General features: G+C 48.1%; 1 protein-coding gene across 1 annotated transcript in view; it reads right to left on the bottom strand.

Annotated features, from left to right (window-relative positions):
* Positions 1-21457, bottom strand: part of SLC9A5 (solute carrier family 9 member A5) — a 97321-nt gene that overhangs the window by 8199 nt on the left and 67665 nt on the right. The window contains exons 10-13 of the mRNA XM_083164768.1: positions 21111-21240; positions 8761-8849; positions 6817-6943; positions 6215-6379 (exon numbers count right to left, since the gene is read on the bottom strand). Of these exons, the coding sequence (XP_083020894.1) occupies positions 6215-6379; positions 6817-6943; positions 8761-8849; positions 21111-21240 (511 nt within the window). The remainder of the gene's footprint in view (positions 1-6214; positions 6380-6816; positions 6944-8760; positions 8850-21110; positions 21241-21457) is intronic.

The following is a 21457-nucleotide window of genomic DNA, read 5'->3' on the forward strand; positions in this document are numbered from 1 at the left end:
ATTTCGTCTTCGTGAGATCAGTGGTTCCTTACAAACTAGTAAGGCCTTTTTCTCACTATGACTGGATCAGCCTACAAAATGGCCGCCTCTACTTTCTGGAACAACCAACCAAACCTGCACAAACCTTCTTCTCCACAGAAGGTGTCTGTCCTCCCTTAGCTCACCTGCGTTATGGTTTGACAGGCGCATCGCCACAGTCAAACTCCCCACCTGTCACTCTCTGCGATCCCCAAAGCAACATCAGTATAATTACTGTAGGTCTGGCTCTATATTTTGCACTAATAGATAAAGAGGCATCTTTTCAGTCCAATCTCCGGAGTGGCGATGAGAGACAAAGGATAAGGTCGGTCATCCCAAAAAGAGAGGCCAGGGCAGGAATTCCTGTTATGTTGAGCATTCTGTCAACACATTTTATAAAGGGAATGTCAGAGGAACAAGTTGCAGAGGAGTCTGGAGGCCAAGCAAGCTTTACTGTAAACGAGGAGACAAATTAGCCAATCTACAGAAAGGGCTAATCTCGGGATAGCCTAATTCCTTCAGCCATTTTATAAGGTTAATTGGACAGGTTTACGATTGTTTTCATATTTTTTTTGTCTTTATTGGAAACAGAAGTGGCCGTGCTTCAGTCTCGGGAACTTGCGCCAAATCTGTTCAGATCTGTACGAGAAGCAGGCAGGGTTCAGCCAAGTTGCATTTTGTCAGGAAAACAGTCAGATCCTACCATAAAATAAACGCAAATCTGGGCTTGTGTGAGCCTACGGGGGACAAGGCGCATTTGGAGAAGGGAGCTGGCCATATTTAATAAGGTTAACCATCTGCGGACAACAGAGCAGCCGGTATGGCGAGAAGATGAATGGTTCATGATTTCATGCTCGTTCTACAGCCAATCTTGTTAATGTTTTTCTGTGGTCTGGGAAGGGCGGTGATGTAGACATCTGTGCCGGTCGGCTAACTATTTTAATGGCAATATACGGACAGCCAACACATTTTGTTGTCTTTATTTACAAGTATAAAACAGCAATCGATAAGGGCTGCGCTAGTTTAAGGGATCGTCATAGATACAGTGGTCCCTCTGTGGCACATCCTAAATTACATGCCACTGCTTCTGTTTGCAGGAGGGGTGTTGCTGTGACATCACTGCCAAGCGCCACAACCAGGGCTGGATATAATATGAAACTAATGAAGCTTAAGCATCAGGGCCCTTATTTCCTGGGGGGCCCCGAAGCAATGTTTTTTTTTGTTCATCAATTGTTAAACAAAATTGATGGAGTATTTCAATACTGCTTTTACACCAAAAACCAGAGTCAGACCCGGGAATTACCCTGTTTACGCTGCAGTGCTAAAAATGATATTCCAGGGCGACTAGCGTTCACACTGCACACGGTTGCAGTGTCTTTGTGGCTGGCGCTCGGAGGTGACATCATCTCCAAGTGCCAAGAAATCCGGCCTATTGGGTCCAGCACTGGCTGACCCCAGGGCATCCATTCTTCAGGCACTGCTGCTGTCTGCATGCACCCTATCCCCTAACGTCCTGAGGTGGTCAAGAGGTACCCATTTACACTGACCTTCAACACGGGTCCTACCAGGGGGAAATCATTAGGTCGACAGTATCTAGGTTGACAGTCAATAGGTCGACTACTACTGGTCGACAGGCAGGATAGAATCACCACTTGTCTCGCTTGTGCATTTTATCACTAGTAATCAGATTGTCCCCTCTTGTGTTTATGTAGTGTATGGTTATAGCGCTGCACCAGTAACGCCATGACAGCCAGGCCTCTAGTACCGCGCCACCGCTATTACATGGAACGCTGCAGGGGCAGACACTAGATGCTTGGTTACTCATTCTGTGTTTTAGGTTCTCCTGACTCCACAAAGGATCAGCCGGTGATAGCGATGGGCCTGCATTTCAGTGGCTTTAGTTTTATATTTTTATTACTTCTAAAAATGTCCTCAGGTTTGTGGCCAGCATCCAGCAAGATCCAACAGAATGACTCCATGCTGAAGGCATTAACCTAGGAAGGAGACTGGCCATGCTGCCATAGCCTTTATACAGCACAATACAAAGCCTAGTCTACATGATACACACTACCGTCTCCTGTATATATGCAATGTAATCCCCAATCTCCTGTACAGGGGCATATTCACAGGAGGGGGCAAGTGTGCATCGCGGCCCCCTCCTCTCTAGCCAGTGGTGCAGTGCAGCTGTTCAAGATTCTACTGTGCATATGCAAATCACCAGAAAAATGTCTGCCCTGCCATGTTCCCTATGAGTGAGCTGCGCTGCCACTGCAGGACTCCAGAGTGGTAAGTATTCAACAAAATATGGGTGTAGGGTGTGCAATGTGGGGCCATGTCCACCAGACACACCCAGCACCTATTACCCCAATCTCCCATGCAATTTTAATCAGGGTTGCCTACCCACCCAGAATGTCCGGGAGGCTCCTGAAAATTGGAGAACCACAAGTCTCAGCATGCGGGCCATTAAAGGGCCAGCTGGAACTTGTGGTTCCACAGCAATATAAATAGTTAAAAAAAACACAGACACCCAATAGAAATACAACTTTATTACACACAGAGCCCTTGCATACAGATACTTACCTATCTTGAGCCCATAGATAGGACGCCCTCCGTCTGTCCCTCGTGGTCCGGTCCTGAAGAAATCCTATGGGGTACCTGTGGAAGCAAATTATACTTACATGGGTCCTCCGGCGTAGATCACGTCCTCTTCAGTCCAAGTAGGCATCCAGGGGGACTTGGCAAAAAAATAAACAGACAACATGAACCACCGGACTGAATGGAGGAGACGCAGGATGTTTGTTTACATCCTGCGGCTCCTCCTCCCGAATGCCAATATTGCCGGCTTGCGGCCTAGCGGCTCCTTAAATGGTGATACCTATGGATGGCGTATGCATTCATATTTGTAAATACAAATACGAATGTCCCATCAATACGAATTGCCGTATTTTCGGGATAGTAAAAACCGAAAAATACAAATTTGTAATAGGTGTATTTCTGGATACGAATACATCTATTTTTTACGATTTGCCCTTAGTAAATTTCCCCCAATGTCTGCTGCTGAAATAAAGAAAAGAGGGGGTAGATTAAAACCAGACTGTAAAATCCATCACGTTCTCACCATACTGCAGCGCTGACTGGAAAATATAAGTCAGAGCATCATCTATGGATTATTTAGCCAGCAGCCCTCTCGGCTAGCTTGTATATCCTCCCGCTTGTAAAGTCTCAGAGCCTATAGGAAATCAGACGTTGCTAACCCCAGAATGATTGGAAAAATGTGTCAGGGGGACGGCTGCTGGCACCATGTACACGGGACACGGTTCTTTCTCCGGATCACATTCTCCTGCTCTGTTTTCTTGTGGTGCTGGCGGTCTTATGGGGGAATGTGGATTAATAACGAGAGTGCGTCCTAGCAGAATGCTGACTTAGTGTTTGTGTTACAGTACAGTATGGTAGGTCCCAAGCTTGCTGCACTGAGATTACTTCATTCCTATAACTTCAGACATGAGTGCAATGAGATTGATTGGGGCCCTGTATTGCTGTCACATTTCCCTCAGGTTAGTGTTTGTGAAACACTAGAGGATGAGCATGCCCATAGTACAGTATCAGTACCACAGAGTACAGCCACGAGAAGATGCACATGTACCTATATCGGTGTCAGTACCACAGAGCATAGCCACGGGAAGGATAAACACTACAGGAGATCCATGTACCAAGAGCAGTGTCAGTACCACAGAGTACAGCCACGAGAAGATGCACATGTACCTATATCAGTGTCAGTACAACAGGGCATAGCCACGGGAAGGATAAACACTAGAGGATGTACATGTACCTAGATCAGTGTCAGTACCACAGAGCATACTGTAGCCACGGGAAGGATAAACACTACAAGAGATCCATGCACCTAGATCAGTGTCAGTACCACAGAGCATAGCCACGGAAAGGATAAACACTAGAGGATGTACATGTACCTAGATCAGTGTCAGTACCACGGAGCATACCGATGGGAACGATAAACACTAGAGGATGTGCATGTATCTATATTAGTGTCAGTACCACAGAGCATAGCCATGGGAAAGATAAACACTAGAGGATGTACATGTGCCTAGATCAGTGTCAGTACCACGAAGCATAGCCACATGAAAGGATAAACACTAGAGGATGTACATGTGCCTAGATCAGTGTCAGTACCACGAAGCATAGCCACGAGGACGACACTAGGGGATGTCACAGAAGACAGCAGCGATGAGGTTAATGTGAATATTAGCTAGCTGTACACAGGACTTGGCGCGGCCAGGAAGGTTCCGTTCCACTGGTTCCTCTGGCCTCATCTCTCCTCTGAGGTTTTCTTTCACAGTCTCGGTGGGGAGAGAGAGAGGAAAAGTCTTGAAATTAATCTTACTTGATAGCCATCTGTGGATAATATTACCCACTGCTAACAAGCCGAGTGGCAGCGCCCTGTAATGCACAATTACGTAAATAGTGTCTGCTTGTAAATCCGAGAACATCGTCCTGGAAACAGCATTGCATAATCTTATATGTCTCACTTGCAAAATATGCTAAGAAACCAATATATGCTCAGACGCAGTGACTCTGGTTACAACACCCTCAGCCTGACCAAGACATGGAGTTAAAACAGGAATTTACAGGATGAAAATAATCCAGGGTTCTCTGTGTTTTGCTTCTTGCTGATTAGCAAGGCAAGACGAGGGAAAGGCACATAAACGTCATTAGTACGCAGATTATAGTGGTTTTCTGTATTCGCAAATATTTTAGTACACTGGCAAACAGGGGAGCACTGATCAAACCTGGGTATCCTTAATCTCTGAACTGCTAGGGTGTCTTGTGGACCAAAATCAGAATCCATTGTATAGTAGGGGCAGCTGGCTTTTTTACTGACGAGTAATATCAAAGTTACCAAATCCAATCTAAAACAGTATGGGGAATATTTATCAAGCAAATTCAGGCCATAAAACGTTATGGAAATGGCTGTTTCTTCACATTTAAGGTCAAAGGGCCAGATGCACTAAGCTTCAAAAGTGATAAAATGGAGAGTGATAAACAGCCAGCCAATCAGCTCTTACCTGACATTTTTCAAACACAGTCTGTGACATGGCAGGTAGGAGCTGATTGGCTGGCTGTTTATCACTCTCCATTTTATCACTTTTGAAGCTTAGTGCATCTGGCCCAAAGTTGGTTGTAGCTAACAAAATAGAAGGCAGGATTGGCAGGCCTTGCAGTAATCATATCCATAGTTTCCTATGGGGACTAGATTTTTAAGGGGGGGGATAAGTGGCTGCGGAACTTCTAATGGTTGTCAGCCTGCTAGCATCAATGGAACAGCTCTGGCCAGAGAGGGATCTTGCAATCCCTCTCCAGTAGGTTATAGCTTATCAAAACGTTTTTGCACCATGCATGTGCAGCCAGATAGCTGCCCATGCGCGGGTCGGGTGAGAACCCAGAAGTAAACACTTAAATGATCACTTTAATTCTTACTCACTGCTGAAGCCCGTCTCACGGTAACAAACTTGATTCCCCCGAAAAATGATTCCCGTGATGATGCAAATGCCAGCTCACGCAAGTGTTATTTTTGTCGAGAGGCGGCAGAGAAGCAACATTAATGGCGTGAGCTAAAAATGAAAGCCCAAAATTGTGTAATAAAGGTTGAAAATTTTGACAGCAATAACAAAATTGTGGAACAATTTTTTCTAACTATAAATGGATGTGTTAAAGTTAGGAACTTGTAATATAAACGGCCAAATGTACTCACGTCTCAGTTGGGCGGCCCTGCAGGATGGCCGCCGAACTCGGAGGTGTTTTTAAAGGGGCAATCATTTACAAGGCAAAACCATGTCTTGAAATGATTGCCAGGCAGAGACAGCGCGGACAGCATTTCAAAGACCCGTTCGCGAACCATTCAGGACGTGTGAACTGGAAGTCAATCAGGAGCTGCCACAGTGGCTGTTGGTCCACCAACTCTGATTGGTCCTCGGCTGGCTCAGTTTGTGAAATGCTGCAGATGCTGTCTCTACCTGGCTGACGGCGTGCCAATCCATCCCTTGCGATCATTAAGTCTGACTCTATTGCTGGCTCTCCATCACCTTTTCCGAATGCCAGGGGTCTACATGTATGAATATTGGTAAAACAGGTAATCGTGGCCAGGCGCATACTGGGGACGTGGCAATGTCCACGCTCTTACCTTCTTGCGCCCGTCTTTTTTCACACGTGACTTGGAGGAGCAGATGTTGTGCTTTGTGGATTTGAAAGACTCCAGGCGACGCTTCATGTTCTTCTGGAAAACCTCCTTTTCCTGGCGTTCCTGCTCATCCTGGGTCATAAAGTGGCGGCTGTAGCTGGCTTTGCACTGCAGAGATAAACCCCAGCGGTATAAAGCCCATTAGCACACACTATAACACCCTGGTACTGAGACCACTGACACAAGATACAGGTTCCGTAGTTCTATTGTCTGAAATGACTGTAACTGGCAGGACTAATACTGCAGTCCAGGGAAGGCTCCAGAGGGGGGCTGCAGGACACCAACTGCCATTCCAAACTGACTCACTGGCAGTTGGTGTGGCTCACCTATTTGAATTTTGGACTGTGCTGCAGCCCCCCCTCTGGATCCGCCAATGCAGCAGACGTTACTGTGCCACACACCTTGGGAATAGTACTGCCCAGCATAGTTCCTACAGTCAGAGATATTTCCAAGGGAGAACTTAAAATATTCCTGCACGCTCTAAAGGTTTATATTCTATATTTGCAAACTAAGAGGACTTAAAGAGTGATATGACGGCAGCTTACCATCCGGCGAGGTTTATATAAGCCTCCTCTTAGCACGTGATGCATAACGGCGTCCTCCCTGTCCCGCCCACTGCGCACCGTGTCAATGGCCTGCAGATCCAGACAGGCCTTGCTGCCATTCTCCCTCCTACGATGTATCAAGAATAGAAAAATTGAAATTTAGAAGAAAGCTCCCCTGCATCTTTTCCCCCGTTTATTGCTCTAGCTCTCTGGATGAATCTAGTGCTCCTATGCCTCTGTACACGGGGACAAGGTACAATTTATTGCCCTAGGATAGGAATCGGAGGCTGTGACACTCTCTCTGTTCAGATTACCACTTGTCAATGGCTTAAAACCAGCTTCCCTAAGATGTACTAGTACAGTATGTGTCATAGTCCCACACACTGGGCTTCTCTACGGCGCTACCAGAAACCAATGCAGGAGCTGGGGACAGCTGATTCATTACACAAGGGCTGGGGACAAGTGATCTGTCCTGTGTGACTAGGATGGTTGGAAGTCTAAAGGTGCCCACACACTAGAACGATTTTTGTCCGAAGCGCGCTCCCGTGGATCTTTAGCTGAATCTTCTGATCTTACGTGCTGCACAAAAGATCAGAAGATTTAACAAAAGATCCAAAGGAACACACACGAGATCTTAAGAAAAATCTTTGGTAAAGATGTGCGCTTGCCTGAAATCTTTTGTCCGGGACAGAAAAAAGATTTCAAGGCTAATTTATGCACACATCTTACGATCGCAGATCTTTCTAGTGTGTGGGCACCTAAGGGTGTAACAACCATAGGTGCAGCTGCTATGGGGCCCAGACCTGAGAGCAGTGCCGATCTTTGCTGTGTAAAGGTGCCCACACACTAGAACGATTTTTGGGCCGATTGGCCGATTTTCGATAAATCTGCCGATATTTACCGATAATCGGTCGAAAATCGGCCGATGCTCGCTCCCGTGGATCTTTTGCTAAATCTTCTGATCTTACGTGCTGCACAAAAGATCAGAAGATTTAACAAAAGATCCATAGGAACGCACACGGGATCTTAGGAAAAATCTTTGGTAAAGATGTGCGCTTGCCTGAAATCTTTTCTCCAGATCAGACAAAGGATTTGAAGGCTAATTTATGCGCACATCTTATGATCGCAGATCTTTCTAGTGTGTGGGCACCTTTAGTGACAAGTGCTATAGACATTTATCACCATTGGTTGTTACCAGAAATGGGGATGCAGCGAAGTTCAAAATTCAAATAGTAGAGCCACTCCAAACACTGCTGCACATAACCCGCAGGCACTCACTGGCTCCCCCATTTGAATTTTGGACTGTGCTGCACCCCGCACCTCTGAAAAATGCAGCTACATCTGTATGCTGGCAATACGAAAATGATGTAATGAACTTTGCACGTATTCGCCGTCTTGGCGTATATAACTTATAACAACTGTTAAGGTCCTTATACACGCTGCGAAAGCAGCGTACAATGCGACGCATTATCGGATGGATTGCATCGCAACGCATGCGTTTTGCGTGCAATGCGATCTGTGGACAGTACAAAAAGTATGTGCAGCACATACTTTTTGTACTGTGCGATGCCGGCGTGAGTGCGCATCGCGACGCATTGCGCGCTGCTATCACAGCGTGTATGGGGACCTTAACTCACTACTGTTAAATCCTAAATGCAATTGAAGTTTTACATATGGTACAATCCTATTGTTGTCAATGCACTGAGGGGTACATTTAATAAAGCTTCTAAAAAAAAAAGTTGATGTTGCTCATAGACCAATCATATTCTGTCTATCATTTTCTAGGATACAATAGAGAAATGAGAGGCAGAATCACCTCTTTTCACTTTTACCCCTGAGTATGCAGAAGAAATAAGAGGATAATGGGTGGTTTCGCTATATAGACACTAACCTGTTATAACAATATGGGAAAAAACAACACAAGTGTCTTTTTCTAGTACTTACAAGAGGTTGGTCACCGAAGTTTCTGACATGGACGCCCGACTAGGCATTGACGGTAAAGACAGTCTATCGGAGGACAGAATATGGCCTCCCTGTAGGAGAAATGACCACAGGATTAGGAAGTATTTGGGGAGCGACAGCTGGAATCACAGAGACTGGCATTAGAGGAGAAGGCCTCCTGCGGGAAAGTAGTCACTCTGTTTGGTGTCATCGTATGTACCACACTAAACATCGACCAGAAAAAGATAAGGAAAGAGTTCTTGGCGGAGATCAGAAAGAAATGGATAGACAAGCACATTAAAGGTAAAGCCCATAAAACCACCTCCAAGTAGTACTAGCAGTGTCAGTAATAGAGAGCATAACCACTAGAGCCAGGGCTGGCAACAGAAATCTCGGGGCCCGGTACACTGATATATCTTGGGGGCCCACAACCCCGCCCCCTTGAGCAGAACATTTTTAGTATAATGCATATTGAACATGTTTTTTTATTGTTACAAAAGAAACATAATTAATATTCGCTAATACTGGAGGTGGTTCCAGGCAAGTACCCTTACAGGAATCCAGGCACGTGCCTTTATAAACCATTGCTAGGCACTGCACTGCCGCAGCCACGCTTACAGCCCATGACCCCTCAGAACCTTGGAGCCCCTCACAAGCTTGGGGCCCGGTACAGGTGTCCCCCTTGACCCCCCCTGTTGCCTGCCCTGACTAGAGCAGGGATCTTCAACCCGTGTGGCCCACGGGCCACGAGTGGCATGCTGAGCTGGTCTCAGTGGCCCCCTGCCCGCCCGCCATGCACAGGATATATAATTTTTTTAAGCAAAAAAAAAAATGCCCCGCCAGCTATATGTAGTCCCCGGGTGCCGCCTACTTGATCTTCATTGACTGTAGGCACAGCCGTTTCTACAAGCGGACAAGCCTGTAGAAACGGACACATGACTGCACGGCTTGTCTGCTGCTGACTGCCTCCCGCTGCCCACCTCTTAACGCTTCCCTGTATTGTAGCTGAGCGTATCACCGCCTCCCGCCGACCACCTTCTGGTGATACCTACTGATGGATTAACCCCTGCAGCACCAATGTTCCTCTGTTATACTGAGCTGGACTGTGAGGAGCTCTGGGACTGGGAGCATAATGTAAGTGACACTTTTAAGGCCATTTTTCTTTTTTAAATAGCCCTACTGGGGGCATTGTGTGAGGGGGCACTACTGGGGACATTGTGTGATGGGCACTGCTGGGGCATTGTGTGATGGGCACTGCTGGGGCATTGTGTGAGGGGGCACTACTGGGGGCATTGTGTGAGGGGCAATACTGGGGCATTGTGTGAGGGGCATTGCTGGGACATTTTGCCTGGGGCACTGCTGGGGCATTGTGTGAGGGGCATAATGTGCAATGGGCATTAAGGTTTGTGACATAATGTTTAATAGGCATTACAGTGTGTGGCATAATGTGTAATGGGCATTACGGATAAACAGTGTATACTGATTTAAGTAGCCCGTCACCGTTTGGGCTTAAGGGGGTGATATGTGTGACTTACTGGGTCACTGTGTGGGCCTTCATGTTTATATGTCACTGTGTGGCCTTCAGCCAGCCAACTTAAGCATGGAAGGACAACGACTATTCCTGCGGTAACCAATGTCTGGTCATGCAGGTTGCAAAAGTTAGGTTTCAGGTAATTATTTTCCTGCTAGTTCACACTCCTTATAAAAAGACCACACCCCTTATAATTAGACCACACCCCTTTTGGGAGTGCACGCCTCAGGCGCGCGCAGTTTCTTCAATATCACATTTATGTATGTTATGTGCTGAGTATGGGCGGCTGTGCCAACTATCTTTGGGGGTATGGGGGCTGTGCTGTCTATGAAGGGCTGTGCTGACGTTATGGGGGAGCTGTGATGTCTATGGGGGCTGTGCTAAATACCGCAGTGGAGATTAGTGGTCTTCGTTGAATTTTTTAATGTGGTCCACACTGTCTTAAAGGTTGAAGACCCTTGCAATACAGGATGTACAAGTACCTAGATCAGTGTCAGTACCACAGAGCATAGCCACGGGAAGGATAAACACTAGAGGGTGTACATGTACCTAGATCAGTGTCAGTACCACAGAGCATAGCCACGGGAAGGATAAACACTAGAGGATGTACATGTGCCTAGATCAGTGTCAGTACAACAGAGCATAGCCACGGGAAGGATAAACACTAGAGGATGTACATGTGCCTAGATCAGTGTCAGTACAACAGAGCATAGCCACGGGAAGGATAAACAGTAGAGGGTGTACATGTACCTAGATCAGTGTCAGTACCACAGAGCACTGCCAGGGGAAGGATAAACACTAGAGGGTGTACATGTACCTAGATCAGTGTCAGTACCACAGAGCACAGCCATGGGAAGGATAAACACTAGAGGGTGTACATGTATCTAGATCAGTGTCAGTACCACAGAGCATAGCCACGGGAACCATGAACACTAGAGGGTGTACATGTACCTAGATCAGTGTTAGTACCACAGAGCATAGCCACGGGAAGTATAAACACTAGAGGGTATACATGTACCTAGATCAACGTCAGTACCACAGAGCATAGCCACGGGAAGGATAAACACTAGAGGATTTACATGTGCCTAGATCAGTGTCAGTACCACAGAGCATAGCCACGGGAAGGATAAACAGTAGAGGATGTACATGTACCTAGATCAGTGTCAGTACCACAGAGCACAGCCATGGGAAGGATAAACACTAGAGGGTGTACATTTACCTAGATCAGTGTCAGTACTACAGAGCATAGCCACGGGAAGGATAAACACTAGAGGGTGTACATGTACCTAGATCAGTGTCAGTACCACAGAGCATAGCCACGGGAAGGATAAACACTAGAGGATTTACATGTGCCTAGATCAGTGTCAGTACCACAGAGCATAGCCACGGGAAGGATAAACAGTAGAGGGTGTACATGTACCTAGATCAGTGTCAGTACCACAGAGCACAGCCATGGGAAGAATAAACACTAGAGGGTGTACATGTATCTAGATCAGTGTCAGTACCACAGAGCATAGCCACGGGAACCATGAACACTAGAGGGTGTACATGTACCTAGATCAGTGTCAGTACCACAGAGCATAGCCACGGGAAGGATAAACACTAGAGGGTGTACATGTACCTAGATCAGTGTCAGTACCACTCAGCTCTGCCTTGATCACTGGATAAATCATAACTCCCCTCTGCCCTGACTACTGTATACAGCATAACTCCCCTCTGCCCTGACTACTGTATATGACATAAATCAGCTCTGCCCTGATCTCTGGATACGACATAACTCCTCTCTGCCCAGATCACTGTATACAACATAACTCAGCTCTGCCCTGACTACTGTATATGACATAACTCCCCTCTGCCCTGACTACTGTATACGACATAACTCCCCTCTGCCCTGACTACTGTATAAGACATAACTCCCCTCTGCCCTGACTACTGTATACGATATAACTCAGCTCTGCCCTGATCGCTGGATAACAATGCATCCACAGGTGGAAATGCTTTGGGCCAATTGACAAGCCAATATGTGTATTACACACATGATGAGACGTTGCATTTTGATCCCGCAATTTACCACGATTTAGCATTCCGCGACTGCTGGACGGGCCGGGGCTCATTAGCAAATCCTCTACTTATGCATCAGCTGGATGTTACTGTTACTGAAATAACTGGTTCCGTCCCTCTGCACTTGTTCTCACTGCTTCTGTTTGTAACCATTATTAAGTAACAGACAGAATATATTGTGACTTCCTACTTGGACGGGGATTAACCTAAAGCGCGTTCCCACAAGGTTATACTCGGGAAGTGATCCCTGTGAAACGTAATCTCGTTAGCAGGAAGAGTAGTATTACCATCAATCTGTAGGTAGCGAGGACTGTAAAATTTGCATGAAAACCTTCTGTACCCAGGACCTGTCCCCTTGTAAACGGACACTGAGTCCCGCTGTAATCCTTTTAAATGTCAATGATCCGGTAACGTGGAGGCCTTGAATGAAGATTCCGCTCCTATATTAGGTTGTTGGAAGGGAAAACATTTTCCAAATTATATTAAGTTGGTTGGATCACTAGGAATGAGGCCACTTGAAATGAAATAGTTTCCGATTATTCACTAGGCAGCATTGGCAAGGGCCCAGGGTGTGTGTAACCTTGTTACGGCACAGTCTATAGTGCAGTATACCAGCGCAGATGACAAGACGCACATGGGTAGGCCGCTTGCTCCCCCAGACAGTGATCTTTTGACACTGTGACCCCCCATTGTCTTACCTTGCATCAGGCCTCCGCGACAATATGACAATGACATTATTGCCAGGAAAGCGAATGTCTATTTGTCACAGAGATGAGAAAACTGATGCTAATCACATAAGCTACATATGTCAGCATTGCCAACGTATAAATGGTTCCACCTGACGCCTTGCCATCCAGGCCTGACTCATGCTCTAGCACACATGGGGAGCTATTTTTAAACGACTGTCCGGGCCTGTGTCCTGCGCCGTCTCTGAAGTGCAGCTGTGGGATTACTGCCCTCTCATCCTTCCTTGTGGGGAAGGGATGGGTTTGCTGACTCTGCAATCTGCTGCTTTTCCTGAGTCGTCCGAAATTCCAGGTGTTCCCCCATCACCCACCCCCAATATTTCCTACCAGTGCTATTCAACTAATCCCTTCTGTCTCTGACTCTGTGATGTGCACCCTTTACCTAAACACAGAACAAGGGTCGGTACTGCTTTCCTAGCACGGCGCCCACGATCTAGATTGTATGTGTGGGGCTGATATCTCAAGCATCTCATGCATCTTATGTGTTTGTGCGGCATAAGATGCATGAGATGATGCAATCGACGAATCAATGTAATTGATCATTGGAATCAATGTAAAAAGGCTCCAAAACCCCAATTTTAATTGCTAACCCCCCCTCATGGGTGAAATGGCCCCCCCATTGTTAACGCCACCCCACTATTGACGCCAACCCGAAGCGTGGCGAGCGCAGCGAGCCCGCAAGGGGTGGCGGTACGCGTCCTCCGACTTTTTCATACCCCCACTATCCACGTCGGCGTGGAGTTGATTTTATATAGTGTGGCGAGCGCAGCTTCGGGTTGGCGTTGATAGTGCTGGTGGCGTTAACAATGGTTATTGGGGGCTCACGATTTTTCATCTCATGGATCTCATGCATCTTATGTATGCATAGGATCCATGAGATTAAAAAATCGGGTCCATCGCGTTGATTGTATGCCTTAAGTACCTTAAACTTAAGGCATACAATCAATGAGACGGGCGCCGTGCTAGGAAAGCAGTACCCAAGGGTCACTAGGAGCCAGTGACCTTTCACCTATTGCTATATAAGTCCTACTATGTTTAATGTGAGCCGCTCGGAACCGCTGACCCACATTGCTGTTAAGAACTTCTGCATGTCTCCTATGAAACCATAATGCCTTTTTTTTAGCTGTAAGTGGTTTATGGTCTTACTCTGTCCTGTTCCGACATAGTAACTTCCTACTCTCTTAATAGAGAACGATGAATCATTCGGAAGCAGGTAAGTCGAAGTCGGCTACAGAGCCAGAATTCTATTAAAGGGACATTTTATTTTGGCATTTACCAAAATGACAACAACTTTTATTAACCATGACTTACATAGGAGGCCAAGTTTAACGGAGAGCTTAGGCAGAATTATTATTCTGTCTGTTTTATAGAATAATACTCTATGGCCCGTGATATCAGCATCTGACACCGGGACGTAGTTATCAGTCCGACATTCAAGGTACCAGTAGTCAGAACAGCAGTGATGGAAACCCAACATCCAGAATCTGTAAGTAAGTATGCTGGGGAGGGTTAGGCTGCAGGGAGTGATGGTTAGGGTTAGGCTGCGAGGAGGGAGGGTTAGTGTTAGGATGTGGAAGGATGGGTTAGGGTTAGACTGCCGAGAGTGATGGGTGCGGGGAGAGAGGGTTAGTGTTAGTATGTGGGAAGGATGGGTTAGGGTTAGACTGCCGAGAGTGATGGGTGCGGGGAGAGAGGGTTAGTGTTAGGATGTGGGAAGGATGGGTTAGGGTTAGACTGCCGAGAGTGATAGGTGCGGGGAGAGAGGGTTAGTGTTAGTATGTGGGAAGGATGGGTTAGGGTTAGACTGCCGAGAGTGATGGGTGCGGAGAGAGAGGGTTAGTGTTAGGATGTGGGAAGGATGGGTTAGGGTTAGACTGCCGAGAGTGATGGGTGCGGGGAGAGAGGGTTAGTGTTAGTATGTGGGAAGGATGGGTTAGGGTTAGACTGCCGAGAGTGATGGGTGCGGGGAGAGAGGGTTAGTGTTAGGATGTGGGAAGGATGGGTTAGACTGCCGAGAGTGATGGGTGCGGGGAGAGAGGGTTAGGCTGCAGAGAGCGATGGTTAGGGTTAGGCAGCGGGAACGGAGGGTTAGGCTGCTGGGAGGGAGGGTTAGGCTGCGGGGAGGGAGGGTTAGGCTGCAGAGAGTGATGTATAGGGTTAGGCTGCGGGAATGGTGAGTTAGGCTGTGGGGAGGGTGGGTTGGGGTTATGCTGCGGAGAGGGTGGACTAGGCTGTGGGAAGGGTAGGTTAGGCTGCAAGGAGGGAGGGCTAGGCTGCGAGGAGGGAAGGTAAGGCTGCAGAGAGTAATGGATAGGGTTAGGCTGTGGTGGAGGGTTGGGTTAGGCTGCGGAGAGGGTGGACTAGGCTGTGGGAAGGGTAGGTTAGGCTGCAAGGAGGGAGGGCTAGGCTGCGAGGAGGGAGGGTAAGGCTGCAGAGAGTAATGGATAGGGTTAGGCTGCCGAGAGTGATATATAGGGTCAGGCTGCTGGGAGGGTGGGTTAGGCTGTGGGAAGGGGGGTAGGTTAGGCTGCAAGGAGGGAGGGTTAGGCTGCGGGGAGGTAGGGTTTGAGTTAGTTTGAGGGGAGGGAGGGTTAGGCTGTCGGGAGGGGAGGCTAGGGTTAGGCTGCAGAGAGTGATGGATAGGGTTAGGCTGCAGAGAGTGATGGATAGGGTTAGGCTGCAGGGAGAGTGGGTTACAGTTAGGCTGCGGGGAGGGTGGGTTAAGCTGCGGGGAAGGAGGGATAGGGTTAGGCAGTGGTGGAGGGTTGGTTAGGCTGCAGGGAGGGAGGGTTTGGGTTAGATTCGGGGAGGGAGGGTTTGGGTCAGGCTGCGGGGAGGGGAGGTTAGGGTTAGGCTGCGGGAAGAGAGTGTTAGTGTTAGGATGTGGGAAAGGTGGGTTAGGGTTTGGTTGCGGCGAGGGAGGGTTAGGCTGCAGGAAAGGAGGGTTAAGGTTAGGCTGTGGGGAGGGAGGGTTAGCGTTAGTCTGCAAGGAAGAAAGGGTTAGGCTGTGGGGTGGGTTAAGCTGTGGTAAGGGAGGGGATAGGCTACAGGGAGGGAGGGTTAGGCTGTTTGGAAGAGGGTTAGGCTGTAGAGAGACTTAGGCTGTGGGGAGGGTTAGGCTGCAGGGAGGGAGGTTTAGGGTTAGGCTGCGGGGAGGAAGGTTTAGGGTTAGGCTGCGGGGAGGAAGGGTTAGGCTGTGGGAAGGTTGGGTTAGGTACAGTATAGGTAGGGTTAGGAGAAGGATAGGTTTACTTTCTAAAAAGTGTTGTGATTCTGATCGTCGGATGCCACTGTTAGTATTCTGACCACTGGCTTCCTGACTGTCGGGATCCCGTACCCAATCCCCTGTTAGCTAGTGTACAAAGTGGACCTTTTCTTTGTAGATAGTGCTCAAGGGTGTGGTACAATTTAGCGCTCAAGGGTGTGGTACAATATGTGGTACTTGTGTATTATCAGGGTGCCCATCGCATCACATACCACTAATTAAGGTATGCGATGGGACTCGATTTCCGGGACCACAGACCCGCACTGTGCGATAAAATATCGCATCGCATGCCATTAGAAATGGCATGCGATGCGATATTAAATTGTACAAGCACCCTGATGGGTAATTACTATGTTAAATGCACTCCCATTGTTAACGCCACCCCCACTATCAATGGCCACCTGAAGCGTGGCAAGCGCAGCGAGCCCGCGAGGGACGGTCGTTACACGTCCTCCGATCTTTTCATACCCCCACTATCCACGTCGGCGTGGAGTTGATTTTAAATAGTGAAGTAATCTGCGTCCCCTCGTGGGGCTCGCTGCGCTCGCCACACTTCCGGCTCGGTGGCTTACTGCGCTCGCCACACTATCTGAAATCTACTCCACGCCGACGTGGATAGTGGGGGTATGAAAAGGTCGGAGGACGAGTACCGCTGAGCACGCCACACTTCGGGTGGCCGTTGATAACGGAGGTGGCGTTAACAATGGGGGTGCATTTAACATAGTAATCACCCATCAGGGTGCCTGTACAATTAAAAATCAGGTCCAATTTGGTCGCATCGCATGCGATGCGACCTAAACTATGTCGTTCGATGGAAATCTTGGGTGCCCTGGTAATACACAAGTACCCAATATGCTAACATGTTCTGAATGTCGATATGGACAGGAGCTCGACATCAAACTTTGACAGTCACAATGTCAACATTGCCAGAATGTTGACAATCAGCAAGATGATCATGTGGTTTTGCATAGGTGAGGTGAGAATGGCTAATCCCAAAATCGTGTCACATTTATGAACCAATACAGCACTTAATGCAGACTCCCTTTCTGCTGCTAATGTAGGCTAGTGTACAATGAAGACAGCCGTGTACAATGCATAGGCCATTCCTCGTAACACAGGTACAAATCTGAGCAATACCTTGGTGGAGCAGTGCTGATCTCCTCAATGTGGCTAGTATACACAGCAGATATATTTCCTGGTGGCCACCCCCACTATCAATGGCCACCTGAAGCGTGGCAAGCGCAGCGAGCCCGCGAGGGACGGTCGTTACACGTCCTCCGATCTTTTCATACCCCCACTATCCACGTCGGCGTGGAGTTGATTTTAAATAGTGAAGTAATCTGCGTCCCCTCGTGGGGCTCGCTGCGCTCGCCACACTTCCGGCTCGGTGGCTTACTGCGCTCGCCACACTATCTGAAATCTACTCCACGCCGACGTGGATAGTGGGGGTATGAAAAGGTCGGAGGACGAGTACCGCTGAGCACGCCACACTTCGGGTGGCCGTTGATAACGGAGGTGGCGTTAACAATGGGGGTGCATTTAACATAGTAATCACCCATCAGGGTGCCTGTACAATTAAAAATCAGGTCCAATTTGGTCGCATCGCATGCGATGCGACCTAAACTATGTCGTTCGATGGAAATCTTGGGTGCCCTGGTAATACACAAGTACCCAATATGCTAACATGTTCTGAATGTCGATATGGACAGGAGCTCGACATCAAACTTTGACAGTCACAATGTCAACATTGCCAGAATGTTGACAATCAGCAAGATGATCATGTGGTTTTGCATAGGTGAGGTGAGAATGGCTAATCCCAAAATCGTGTCACATTTATGAACCAATACAGCACTTAATGCAGACTCCCTTTCTGCTGCTAATGTAGGCTAGTGTACAATGAAGACAGCCGTGTACAATGCATAGGCCATTCCTCGTAACACAGGTACAAATCTGAGCAATACCTTGGTGGAGCAGTGCTGATCTCCTCAATGTGGCTAGTATACACAGCAGATATATTTCCTGGTGGTCAGTATATATATATATATATATATACACTAGGTGATTCATCGCGCCCTACAGGCGATCTTCACACCGTGGTAAGGGGCTGCGCCCTTTGTATATGAGAAAGATGGTTAGAATTGTATGAAAGATGCCTGTATTGCAACTTGAGTTATAGGTGAAATGTGTTAAATAGAGAGCATATGATGTGGAAGGGGGTGTGTATTGTTTTGTTTAATTAAAAAGCGGTTACAGAGTAAGATGTACATTGATAGTGTGGATGGTACAGTGACATTTGTGGGTGTGGGGGGGGGGGGCTGTGTGTGCATGTTGTTTAGGTGTGTGTGTGTGCAATAGTATAGTAGGGTGTTTCTGAGTCAGCGGCTCCCCACTGGCGGAGGTCACAACACAGGAAAACAGGAGGCTGGGTAGTGATAGGGGTGTGTGGGCATAAGGGGGACTAAAGAGGAGGGTGGGAGATACTGTGCAGCTTCTGCCAGTGGGTGAGGGTCCAGCGTGGCAGTACAGGAGTACAGGATGGTGGCCCTGAGTCAGTGTCTCCTCCTACTGGGTGGGAGTTAGGGTACATGAGAGCAGGAGGCTGGGCTATGAGGCATGATAGGGGCATGTGGGCAAAACAAAGTCAGCAACTCCCCAGTGGTGGAAGTTACGGTTCAGGAGAGCAGGAAGCTGGGTAGTGATAGGGGTGTGTGAGTATACGGGGGACTAAAGAGGGGCTTAGGGGTGCCGTGAATTGCGGGAGGGGCGCGGGGGGTGCCGAGAATCAAGGGAGGGAGGGGGCGCAGGTGTCGGCGAATCGCGGGAGAGGGTCCGCAAAGCGTGGGAGGGGCGTGAATTGCGCGAGGGGGGGTTGTGAATCGCGGGAGGGGGGGTGCGCGGGGGGTCCGTGAATTGCGGGAGGGGGGGGGGCACGGGGCGTGATGAATCACCTAGTTGGTTATATATTCTTGTAGAAGGATGGTAGGATGTTGCTGTCATTCAGAATGCATTTACATAAACAGTAATAGTAGCAGTAAAAGGTCTGACTTAAAACACCTACAGTAAAACAGAACAGGTGTTATATACAGTATTATACAAAGAATTGGTTGATGATGTGTTGGTTGACGTGCACATAGTTCATAGTTGTCACTGGAAAAAAATTGCTACAAGAAAAAATCAACACAGAAAGTTCAACACATGTAAATGTTGACATAAGTGTGGCACTTCATCGGTGTCCATGTCAACACATGAGAATGAATATGAAAACATTCAAAAAAAGAAAAATAAACCTTCAAAAACTCATGTCAACCTTTTTCATTGTCGACCATAGCCGTGCCAGTGTTTTGCATGTGCCATTTAATCCTGGGGTTGCCGTGAATCATGCGTGGGGGTGGGGGGGAGGGAGGAGGTGAGGGGTGTCCGCGAATCATGGGAGGAGGGGTCGTGGGTGGATGCCGTGAATTGCGGGAGGGGGGGTCGCGGGGGGGGGGGGTGTGCCACGAATCGTGGGGATGGGGGGGGGCGCGGGGGGTTGCAGTGAATCGCGGTAGGGTGGGTCGCGGGGGCGGGGGGTTGCCGCAATGACAGGAGGGGGGTTTAAGGGGTGGGGAATCGCGGTGGGGGGGTCGTGGGGGGCACCGGGGGAGGGGGGGCCCGGGGGGTTGGCGCGAATCGTGGGAGGGGGGGTCGCGGGGTGCCGCGAATCGCAGGAGGGGGGGGGTGTGTCACGGGGTGGGGCCGCGAATCGCGGGAGTCACCGTGGGTGCCCCGAATTGCGGGGGGTGTGCTGCAAATCTCGGGGAGGGGGGTGCCGCGAATCGCCACAAGAAAAAATCAACACAGAAAGGTCAACACATGTAAATGTTGACATAAGTGTGGCACTTCATTGGTGTCCATGTCGACACATGAGAATGAATATGAAAACATTGAAAAAGTGAAAAATAAATCTTGTCAACCTTTTTCATTGTTGACCATAGCCATGTCAGTGTTTTGCATGTGCCATTTAATCGTGGGGATGCCGTGAATGGGTGGGGGGGGGGGGGAGGGAGGGAGGTGCATACCCAACATGACCCTCTCCAGGAGGGACACATTGCTCTGTTTCTGGACTTTCTTCTTAATTTATGGATTACCATCACCTGTGCTCAAACACCTTTCTTATCAATTACCCTGTTTAAAATGACAGGTGATGACAATCATAAATTAAGATGGAAGTCCACAAACAGAGCATTCTGTCCCTCCTGGAGAGGGTCATGTTGGGAGGTATGGAGGTGTGGGGCGCTCACCTGGTGTGTCTGGTGAGTAGCTGTGTCTTTGCTGTGTATGTAACATGGAGAGGCAGAGGGTGTCTGGCACTGTCTGTGGGCTCACTGGGCTGGTTCTCTGTCATGTGAGTCAGTCATGTGAGTCAGAGGCTCCACCCAGCATTATAGCTCCAGACACACTTTGAGTGACAGATGTAGCCAAATATATAAGATATATATATATATATATATATATATATATATATATATATATATATATAGTCCACCTTCATGAGGCCTAAAGTATAAATGCAAGCTACATTTTGGCAGCTAGTATATAATACATTCTGTCTTCCTCAGAGCATAAAATAACCCGCTCAGCCCAGTTCATGCACAGATACAGGGAGACCATACATCACTGAGCTATATACAGCAGGCACACGTATGGTATAATAGTAACCTTTATACAGTGCGCTGGACATGGCTGACTATTCGCAGTGTTTAGTGAATACCTGATCTGCCAGACTTAAAGCATCACGGATGTTCAGTTTGTAGCAAACTTCCCAAATTTCATCTTTGATTCGATATGCAGATTTCCTCATCAGCCATTGGCTCAGGTACTTCTTGTCAAACTGCTCCCACCTATCATAAAAATAAAATGCTAATGAATATGGACAGAGCGAAACAGTCTACCAGTATCAGAAGTGATAGTTGTGACCAGCAGCCGAAGAGAGCTGTGACCAGCAGCCAGTGAGAGCTGTGACCAGCAGCCGGAGAGAGCTGTGACCAGCAGCCGGAGAGATGTAGAAATGAGGTCCCAATGTTCAGAACACAATGCCAGCCATTGTAAGCTCCAATT

Source organism: Crinia signifera, chromosome 11, assembly GCF_055691185.1.
Source record: "Crinia signifera chromosome 11, ASM5569118v1, whole genome shotgun sequence".
Classification (NCBI taxonomy): domain Eukaryota; kingdom Metazoa; phylum Chordata; class Amphibia; order Anura; family Myobatrachidae; genus Crinia; species Crinia signifera.